Source organism: Cherax quadricarinatus, chromosome 59, assembly GCF_038502225.1.
Source record: "Cherax quadricarinatus isolate ZL_2023a chromosome 59, ASM3850222v1, whole genome shotgun sequence".
NCBI classification, from domain to species: domain Eukaryota; kingdom Metazoa; phylum Arthropoda; class Malacostraca; order Decapoda; family Parastacidae; genus Cherax; species Cherax quadricarinatus.
Genome location: NC_091350.1, coordinates 5,433,346 through 5,444,183, shown reverse-complemented (window position 1 = coordinate 5,444,183; position 10,838 = coordinate 5,433,346). Strand labels below are relative to the sequence as shown.

Genomic DNA, 10,838 nt, shown 5'->3' with positions numbered 1-10,838 from the left:
GGAGAAGCAGCAGCAGCAGCAGCAGCAGCAGCAGCAGCAGCAGCAGCAGCAGCAGCAGCAGCAGCAGCAGCAGCAGCAAGCAGCAACAGCAGCAGCAACAGCAGCAGCAGCAGCAGCAACAACAACAACAACAACAACAAAGGCAGCAATACAGTAAATCTCTCTTCTTGGCCACCAAGGTGAGATGAATCATTTATTACCAGGTAACATTCCTTCTCGTTATCACATTTTGAAGGAGATTCGTTACTTATCTGTAAAATAAGAAAATATTCTTGAAGCGAGAAGACAAGGGTCACATGAAGATAGTTTAGAGAAAATCTGATGCCTTTTCTTAGTAGATATTAGTTAGCTGCAGACCGGGGATAAACAGCGAAAATAATGTTTGTGATGCAAGTGTAGACTAAGTTTTGTTTGCATTATTCTTTATTTCCTTGTAATGTTTCTTATTCCAGGCGAGAGAGCCACCAGGTGTGACTCCAGGAATGCCTCTGCTGGATGGAGACGAGAAAGGATTTCCATTAACTTTTGGAGAAGGCAAAGGATCCCCTTTAATTGCTGCAAAGGATCTGGGTCTCTCTTTAACTGATGCAAAGATCAGAGAATCTCTTTCATCTGGTATACAGAACGTAAAACCGCTTTCATCGAGTGCAGAGGACCTAGGAATCTTTTTAACTCAGACAGAGGACCTAGAACATATTTTACCCAATAGAGAGGTTATAAAACCTATTTTACCTAGTACAGAGGATCTAGGCCTCTATTTAACTAATACTCAGAACTTGGGACGTTCTTCACCTCAAGCAGAGGATCTAAAATTCCCGGTGTCTGATGTAGCAGAACAAGGACTTCCTCTACTGGATATGAAGGACCTAGGAACACTTTTTCCGAATATAAGCAAGGATAATGTCAATTTGTTGAAGACCATACTGACGGGAGAGGCCCTGCAGGTGACACTCACACCTACTGACGAAGACTTTGACGAGACCCTGGAGATAATGTATATTCTGAGGGCACGTCGCTGGCTGCCTAATGCCCCTCTGCCACACCTCAAGGTAAACTAGGTCCTTTTCTTCTTGTATACAGAATGAAAATTACTTGACAGTGGCTGTAAAAAATCACAGGAAGAAGTGCTTAAGCCATTAGGGTCACATTGCGCCTGGTAATTCACATTTAACCCCTTCTCCCCACCCAAAAAAAAAAAGAAATAAAACTACACGATGTTTCGGTCAGTTCTGGACCATTATCATGTAGTAAAGTAATAATGGTTCAAAACTGACTAAAACGTATCACGGATTCCATATTTCTCCCTGACATAGATAGAAGCTCTGGAGGAATCTAGGAGTAGGATACCATTGGAGGTGGAGCTTCACCTGCAGGAGCTGACTTCAAGGACAGAGGAAAGTGTGGAGGCGGCTACTGGCAGGCATTACCTCCATCATTCCTCTTCCAACAGGAGCAGTGCCGCCAGCAACATGCAAGTTGATCCCCACCACCTCCTGAAGATGCTCACCAACATCTTTTCCGTCACCAGGAACCATGGTGTGTGTCTCGACTTCATCTTCCACATATCAAATTTCAATCTCTCTCTCACATCTTGTTTATCATCTATGCCTCACTTTATCTGCCCTGTCCTCTATCCACTCATCCTACCTGTCCTATTATCTACTTCGTACTTAAGCTATTTCTAACAATTACAATATTAAAACCTGTCTTTCACACAGAGACGGCTCCCCTCGACAAAATGGCCGCAATGCTCTATATTACAAAGAAATTCGACTCGTTTGGACTGATGGTGGTGGAACATGTGTTCTCTGCTGCTGAGTACATCGCGTGGGTGAGTGTGAGAGCAGACAGGCAGGGAGGGAAGCAAGGATGGAGGAGGTGACTGAGGGAATGGGAGAAAGGAATAAAGAGAAGCAGAGATCTACCTAAGCAGTTAAAACCTCAATTATTATTATCAAAATTCGATAACTTGATTACCCTAACAATCAGTAAGTTAGATGATTGCTAAAACATTCAATAACCCATATAACTACTGCATATATTCAAGGAAAGCTCTCAAACCATGAATGTGCAAAATAAACTCAATGAAAAAACGGGCGCCGTGGGCACAATAAGAGAACATTGCATCATGCAGCGCTTGAGCAATGGGTGTCAATCAGGTTTAATCCAAAGCAGAGGATGGTAACTTTAAGTCCTTGAATCAAAAGCTCTCCAGCAGCATCAAAGAACATCCTTTGTAAGGCCAGTCGGTTAATTACCCCAGTCACTCACAAACACCCTTCAAAGGGGAAGGGGGTCTTGATGCTGACGGAGAGGTCCTAGTCCAAGGAACTGGAGTTATTATCCCCTTTCCTAGATCAAACCTGATTACCTCTCATTCTCAGGCGCTCTATAACCCCTAACGGGTTTAGCACTTTCTTGTAAATATAATAACTCATCTGCGTCAGTTTGACGAGCCTCTTGAAGGACGGAACATCATCGGGGTGCTGAGTGGACGCTTGTGGGGGACACCTGAGGACGCACCCCTGGTGATAGGTGCTCACCTGGACACCGTGGGTGGCACACCTGGCCTCGTGGATGATGGTTCTGGTCTGGCTGCCATAGTGGAGGCTGCCAGGATCCTCTCTTCCAGTGGATGTTCCTTTGATAACACCATCTTCTTCGTAGCCTTCGACCTCGAGGAAATAGGTGAGTGTGGGAGCGCTAGTGTTTACTGCCTATGCTATGTTTACAGCCTATGTTTTGTTTACTGCCTATGCTATGTTTACAGCCTATGTTTTGTTTACTGCCTATGCTATGTTTACATCCTATGTTTTGTTTACTGCCTATGCTATGTTTACAGCCTATGTTTTGTTTACTGCCTATGCTATGTTTACATCCTATGTTTTGTTTACTGCCTATGCTATGTTTACAGCCTATGCTATGTTTACAGCCTATGTTTCAGGCCATAAAGAACGAAGGATCGAGTCTCCGTCACTCCTTGTGCTGATGTTACCTTCTAGGACTCGACATCATTCATCAGGAAGGATCCCATGATATGGGTTACATTATGACCAATTATAAAAATGATTACATTCATGATGGGGAGCGCTAAACCCGTAGGAATAATGCAGCGCCTGGGGAATGAGAGACAATCGGATTTTATACTAGGAATATGAGGAGTAGCATGAGTTCTTAAGTAGTGCCATTGACTTTTTGGTGGTGGTGCCTACTTACACAGACGACAGTGTGACCACGTCACAGCGTGCCTATTTAAATGTACCAGTTTTAGTTAAGATTCGGATTTTTAACCCGGAGGGTTAGCCGCCCAGGATTTCACTGTAAGCTACGATGAAAGTTGCTGAATTAGTGTTTGTTAGTGCTTGAGAAACTGTGACTCACTGCACCCTTGAGTACCTACCTGGGTGAATGTTTGAGTACTCGAGTAACGACCTGGGTGAATATTTGAGTACTCGAGTAACGACCTGGGTGAATGTTTGAGTGCTTGGGTAACGACCTGGGTGAATGTTTGAGTGCTTGGGTAACGACCTGGGTGAATGTTTGAGTGCTTGGGTAACGACCTGGGTGAATGTTTGAGTGCTTGGGTAACGACCTGGACATGGGTGCCTCACACTTTAAAAAATCTAAGAAGACATAATTGCTTCAAGCATTATTTATGAGAGGTGCTTGACTGTCCCGTTACCATGGCAACACACCATCATCTATGGTATCAAAAACATTATTTAGAACTTCTGGATAGCTTCTTGCAGGTTACTACACTAGTACTCCACGACCACATGTACTACACTAGTGACCACAAGTACGACATTAGTGACCACAGGTCATCGCCCGCAGGTACTCAAGGATCGGTTCTCTTCGTCAAGGACTACCTCACAGGGACGGTGATGGACAAGTTCAACATTACTAAACTCACTGGCGCCTTCATCCTTGACTGTGTGGCTACCTGGGACCCCAAACCACACACTCAGGTCAGTCTCAGATCAACCTCCACATGAGTCACCAGGTCAGCTTTCATCAGGTAAATTCCCATGTCAGTCTCCAGGCCGGTCTTAGGTCACTTCCAATAAGTCTTACTGAATGTAGGGCTGGTGAAGGGTTCTTAATCCAAGGAATTGCAGCCCATCCTCCTACTCATCTTCTTCCCTGGATCGAACCCGACTGCAGTCCCTAATAAATCAACTTTATCTTACCTGGTATAACCTGGTACATCTCTCTCCGACACAGGTTTTCTCACCAACCTGGTATAACCTGGTACCTGGACTGGAGGTCAGGTTGAGCGAACGTAATTTTTCCGGTGACTTCACTGCCGTCATCTACCGTACACAACTAGACTCTAACCTCGCCTACAGGTCAGTGGTAACTACCCATCTAACACCAATGTACATTGTACCATAAGTCTGGAACCACAGTATATTACTGCATCGTCAACTTTCTCACATTACCATGCACCGTGTACTTGTTAACAGTAGTCATGTATCAGTAATAATGGTAGACACATTCAATACCTTCTATAATATTATTATTATTATCATCACCTCAAAGTCAATAAGCAAGTAGGTTTATTCATGTTTATTTACTCTGTCTTTGGATGATTACAATTGCTTGTTAATATGTGTAAGCAACCTAGGATAACCAAAAAACAAGTCTTATTTCTGTCTAGTGAATACAGCATCATTATTATCATTAGATTCATGGGACAGCTAAATACGTAAGGGTCACACACCGCGAGTGGCCTTACGCTATGGAAGGCATTCAGACTTGATATAAGGAACTGGAACACAGGTCCAGTTCCTCAGATCAAGAGCTCCTCACCAGCATCGTGGAACCTCCCTTCAGAGGTTCTTATATAAGACCGTAATAACACAGTTGCGATCAAATAACGGAACGGCTGGGGTTAATATGTGTAGATTACCGAGGATAACAAAAATAAGTGTCATATACTGACAGGTTAGTTAGTCACACCAGACCCATGGTGTGGGTGGTAGTCACACCAGACCCATGGTGTGGGTGGTAGTCACACCAGACCCATGGTGTGGGTGGTAGTCACACCAGACCCATGGTGTGGGTGGTAGTCAAAGGATTACAGAGGTACATAATGGGTCCAGGGACTGGGCCCCACAAAGTTCTTATAGTTGAACCAGTTGCAAACGTAATGAACTTAAACTCACAGGCCGGTAAGGTTTAGGAATCACTTTTAATGGGTTCAGTCCCCACCAGTTCCCTGACCTGAGGTTCTTGCTAAAATACGTGGCAGAAAAGTCTCAAGGTCATGAATCTATAACAGATGACTTTGGAAATGTCAGGGTAGACTCTGAACACAGGAATCTTCTCAAGGATAACAATGTTCACTATGATGTCAAAAACAAAATCATTTAGCGTTTTATGGCAAAAAGACGATTCTAGAGGGTAAACACAAAAAGGAAATATTAACGCAGCAGTTCAATCAGCTTACAAAACCATTATTATATTCACACTGTCAGACACGGCAACACGTACATCATTATCATATTCACAGTGACTGCGTCAGTGTGGATTTCCAAGTCCTCTTCTTCCTATCTTTGTCATGTATTGCCCAGGTTTGCGCACTACTACAGAGCCTTGGGCCAGGAGCAGTACAAGATAGAGATGATGGCTCTGCAGGAGCTGGGTATTGAACTACCCAGCGTATCTGTACTTCAGAACAATTTCGACTTCCTTCGCTCTGATCACTTCCGCTTCTGGTATGCCAACCATACAATGCCTTCAAGCAATATCACAGTCACCACCATCCCCGCCATTCTACTCACCGATACTGGTGAGAGAGAGAGAGAGAGAGAGAGAGAGAAAGAGAGAGAGAGAGAGAGAGAGAGAGAGAGAGAGAGAGAGAGAGAGAGAGAGAGAGAGAGAGAGAGAGAGAGAGAGAGAGAGAGAGAGAGAGAGAGAGAGAGAGAGAGAGAGAGAGAGAGAGAATGAGAGAGGAGAGTTTATTTCTTAATTACTTCAGTAGTTAATGGTTGATGCCTCTTAGGGCGAGGATAATGTAGCTGAGGCAGGCAGCAGCTCTTAGCTTGTAAATAAAGCTAGGAACTCTAAATCTAGCCTTGTAGAATCCTCTGTAAATAAAGTGTCGTTTGTGTGCTGATAAATTTGTTGATGTATAAGCAAAACACGTAATCGTTTGAATCCATTCCATAACTAGATAATGACTCTCCTGATCGGTTTCAAATTTTAAACACTCGTGTTGGCTTCCTGAGCACAAGACTCTTGCTGTTGTTGGCTGCTGTAGGTCCCAGTTTGCCAGTTTTATTGAATTAATAGTTGTATTAATGTTTATTCAATGCCTAAGGAATGCTTCTTCTGATTGGTTTCAAACTATTATTTACGATGCATTCAGTAAGAAGAATAATAACTCATAAGTTTAGAATGAATTAGTGCCAATGTGAAATGTTCTTGAAATTGTTTAAAAACTTTGAATCACTGAAATCGGATCAATTACTAAAGAATGAATTTTCTGATCGTCTTCAAACTTTTACTGTTGGTGGACTTTATTAAAACGGCACATTTTTCGGTTTGTTTGCAATCGTGTCATTACGATTTTGTGAGTCATGGCTTCTCTCGTTTATTATGTTGAGTGCTGCTCTATGTGGGTGCTGCTCTATGCACCAGCCTCATAGGCTATTCCCAATTTTTTTTTTTACGTGAGAGACGTGAAGACGGGATCGCACATCGACCGAAATACATTTTTATTTTTTCTACTCAAAGGACCATTCCGTGGGAGGATGCAAGAATGTTACCACGGTCCATGTGATGGTCCAGAGATGGTTCAGGACCTGGCAGACCTCGGTCTGCTGACCAAGGTGACGCAGGCGGTGGTGTGGACCTTGGCAGAGTTGGCCCGGGGCCGCTGTGGTCCCAGGGGAAGGTTCACTACAGACATGATCTTCAGGTTCCTCACATCCCCAGGTACATCAGGCGAATACTATCTACCTGTACCACCTTCAGGTACCTATATCTTCAGGTCCCTATTATTTTCAGGTACCTATATCTTCAGGTCCCTATTATCTTCAGGTGCCTATCATCTTCAGGTACCTATTATCTTCAGGTGCCTATCATCTTCAGGTACCTACCATTTTCAGAGTAACTAGCATCCTCAGCGCACCTATCATCTAAATTAAGATACTTGTCTTCATACACCTATCACATTCAGATACCTAGCAACTTCACCTACCTATCATGTCCAGGTACCTCTCCTCTGTGACCGCCCAGGCTGAGTGAAAGGTTTACCTGGAGTTTACCTGGAGAGAGTTCCGGGGGTCAACGCCCCCGCGGCCCGGTCTGTGACCAGGCCTCCTGGTATAAATATACCGACAACTAATAAATAAATAAATAAATAAAGTTTATATCTTTGTAAGGTTACAATGTGTAATTACAATTTTGATTTTCTAAGTACAAAGATGACCAATATCAAGAATATTATTATGAATATTATATAAATATTATTAGGCTTCGTATCCCTCGCTGGGAGCTGTGTTAAGTCTCAATGTATTTTTAAATAAATTATTCAAAATGAATTCAGGGCCGGATTAAGGCATGGGCTTCAGGGGCTGCAGCTGGAGGGCCTCCCCTAGCTGGAGGGCCTCCCCTAGCTGGAGGGCCTCCGCCAGCTGGAGGGTCTCCGTCAGCTAGAAGGCCTCCGCCAGCTGGAGGGTCTCCGTCAGCTAGAAGGCCTCCGCCAGCTGGAGGGCCTCCACAAACTGGAAGGCCTCCGCCAGCTAGAGGGCCTCCGCCAGGTGGAGGTCCTCCACCAACTGGAGAGCCTCCAGAGATTAAATGAAGTGTTCACAGTTACTACTGAAAGTTTATAATTATAGTATGTTATCACATCACGTATATGATGAACTGTTGACTTTTGTGATTCTTTCTTTTTTTTCACTGGGAGCCTCACAGTACCTGTAGCCCAGGGGCCTCACAGTACCTGTAGCCCAGGGACCTCACAGTACCTGTAGCCCAGGGACCTCACAGTACCTGTAGCCCAGGGGCCTCACAGTGCCTGTAGCTCAGAGACCTCACAGTACCTGTAGCCCAGGAGCCTCACAGTACCTATAGCCCAGGGACCTCACAGTACCTGTAGCTCAGAGACCTCACAGTACCTGTAGCCCAGGGACCTCACAGTACCTGTAGTCCAGGGACTTCACAGTACCTGTAGCCCAGGGACCTCACAGTACCTGTAGCTCAGGGACCTCACAGTACCTGTAGCCCAGGGACCTCACAGTACCTGTAGCCCAGGGGCCTCACAGTACCTGTAGCCCAGGGACCTCACAGTACCTGTAGCCCAGGGGCCTCACAGTACCTGTAGCCCAGGGGCCTCACAGTACCTGTAGCCCAGGGGCCTCACAGTACCTGTAGCCCAGGGGCCTCACAGTACCTGTAGCCCAGGGGCCTCACAGTACCTGTAGCCCAGGGGCCTCACAGTACCTGTAGCCCAGGGACCTCACAGTACCTGTAGCCCAGGGACCTCACAGTACCTGTAGCCCAGGGGCCTCACAGTACCTGTAGCCCAGGGGCCTCACAGTACCTGTAGCCCAGGAGCCTCACAGTACCTGTAGCCCAGGGACCTCACAGTACCTGTAGCCCAGGGGCCTCACAGTACCTGTAGCCCAGGGACCTCACAGTACCTGTAGCCCAGGGGCCTCACAGTACCTGTAGCTCAGGGGCCTCACAGTGCCTGTAGCCCAGGGACCTACAAAATCTTAATCCGGCTCTGAATGATGCATATTTTTCAACTTTCCTAAACTGATCACTCAGATTTTTGGTAATCACACCCATATATATACTGGCGGGTGCCACCCACGCTACCATACTCTGAAAAACTTCTCATTTCTCCTGTTACTGCCCTTGCAACATTGCATAGCTCCTGATGGCGCACTGAGAAGTGTGAAAGTACTTGAGCTTAAGATTTCCCCCCCCCCGTGGCTTGTCTTGCACTGTTAAGATCGCCTGTCTGCGATTGTTTTGCATATATATATATATATATATATATATATATATATATATATATATATATATATATATATATATATATATATATATATATATTTTGTGTGTGTGTGTGTGTGTGTGTGTGTGTGTGTGTGTGTGTGTGTGTGTGTGTGTGTGTGTGTGTGTGTGTGTGTGTGTGTGTGTGTGTGAATAGGGGCAATAAACCACATCTTATACATTGCAGATGATGTTTTCTATCAATCTGTCCACGACGATTTGACACCCGTGTCCAGCCCTCCAGTGTCCAGCCTTGCTGTATCCGGCACTCAGACACCCGTGTCTAGCCGTCTTGTGTCCAGCCTTGCTGTATCCGGCACTCAGACACCCGTGTCTAGCCGTCTTGTGTCCAGCCTTGCTGTATCCGGCACTCAGACACCTGTGTCTAGCCCTCCTGTGTCCAGACATCCCGTATTCAGCCTTCAGACACACTTATCTAGTTCTCCTTTATCCAGCCCTCATGCACAAGTATCTAACCATACTAGGTCCAACCCTCCCGTATCCAGCCCTGAGAAACAAGTATCCAGCCCTCTTGTGTCCAGTCCTGTGTTCAGCCATCAGACAAATGCATTTAGCCTTCCTGCATTCAGATCCCGCATACCCAACCCTCCTGGTTCTAATCCTATTATTTCTGGAACTCCCTACCTGACAACTCTAGAACCGCAGACTCAACCATCATTTTCAAAACTACCTTTAAAAAACATCTTATCTCCCTAACACAGCTATGTGAAAACCACCTATTCTCATTTTATATCATGCAAACATCCAAAACAAAATAGACTTACTCTCGTTATCTGTAATTCCCCCTAATTACACTCACCCAAATGACTGTAAACATAAAATTCCTAATATAGCTATTGCCTAATAAATCTTAAGTTAGTTCTAAGTTTGCAATATTGTTTTATGTTTTGTACTACCTCACTATTAGAAATCTAATTAATCACTTCAGTTACCTAACTTTTATATCAATATGCAATAAGGTATATTAGAACGTACTGCTCCATAACCTGTGTCAATATGGTGTAAGAATTAGGATTAGTCTGCCCGAAATGCCTAGGCATGCTAGAGGCCTTCCTTGTAATTAATATTTTATATGTAAACCACACATTGTAAGTTTTGCAGGGAAATAAACATTTTCATTTTCATTTCATTTTCACATCTGTTTTTATCCCTCCTTTTTCCATCCTGTGTTAGTTCTAGCCCTCCTGTTTCCAGCCCTCTTATTCCCGGTCCTCCTTTTCCAGCCGTCATTCATACATGCACTGTCTCCAGGCACTTACGTCCAGCCCTCAGACACCCGTGTACAACTCTCGGATACCCGTATCCACCTCTAGAACACGTGTATCAAGCCATCATACATCTCTATTCAGTCCTTATACACCCGTATCCAGCACTCAAACACTTGTGTCCAGCCATCAGAATCACGTGTTGGGTCTTCTGTCACCCGTGTTCAACCCTCAGGCACCTGTGTTCGGCCCTCGTACACCTATGTCCAGGCTTCGGGCACCCATGTCTATCCCTTAGATACCCAAATTCTGCCCTCGGACACTAGTATCCACCATTCAGAACTACGCGTGCAGTCCTCGGTCATCAGTGTTCAGCTCTCAGACATCACAGAAGTCTCCTGGATCTTCCTCGTCTTTAGTTTCATCCCATTCGTTCCTACCAACTTCTAGCCGTTGTTGGTCCCATCATGGTCGAAGCTGTTTTCTACGTTACATTCTTGTTCAGGGGTTAATCCTTGTACACCCCTTGAAGCCTTTGAATATCTTTTCAAGCCACTTATAACTGCCTTAACTTGAAGGTACTTTACATCTCCAATA

General features: G+C 44.9%; 1 protein-coding gene across 1 annotated transcript; it reads left to right on the top strand.

The window, feature by feature from the left end:
* Positions 1 to 84: 84 nt before the first annotated feature.
* LOC128698744 (uncharacterized) lies at positions 85 to 10,838 on the top strand. The gene is made up of 10 exons (XM_053791083.2): positions 85 to 179; positions 453 to 1,049; positions 1,314 to 1,536; positions 1,719 to 1,831; positions 2,448 to 2,688; positions 3,835 to 3,968; positions 4,225 to 4,349; positions 5,577 to 5,794; positions 6,742 to 6,942; positions 9,203 to 10,838. Exons 2-10 carry the CDS (start codon positions 483 to 485, stop codon positions 9,730 to 9,732), a joined length of 2,352 nt encoding a protein of 783 aa, XP_053647058.2. The 5' UTR covers positions 85 to 179; positions 453 to 482; the 3' UTR covers positions 9,733 to 10,838.

Excerpts from the sequence above, each read along its gene's own strand:
- LOC128698744 (XM_053791083.2), top strand. The coding sequence starts at position 483 with ATGCCTCTGCTGGATGGAGACGAGAAAGGATTTCCATTAACTTTTGGA. Across the intron at positions 1,832-2,447 it reads CTGCTGAGTACATCGCGTGG|TTTGACGAGCCTCTTGAAGG; the intron begins GTGAGTGTGAGA and ends CATCTGCGTCAG. Across the intron at positions 2,689-3,834 it reads CTTCGACCTCGAGGAAATAG|GTACTCAAGGATCGGTTCTC; the intron begins GTGAGTGTGGGA and ends CATCGCCCGCAG.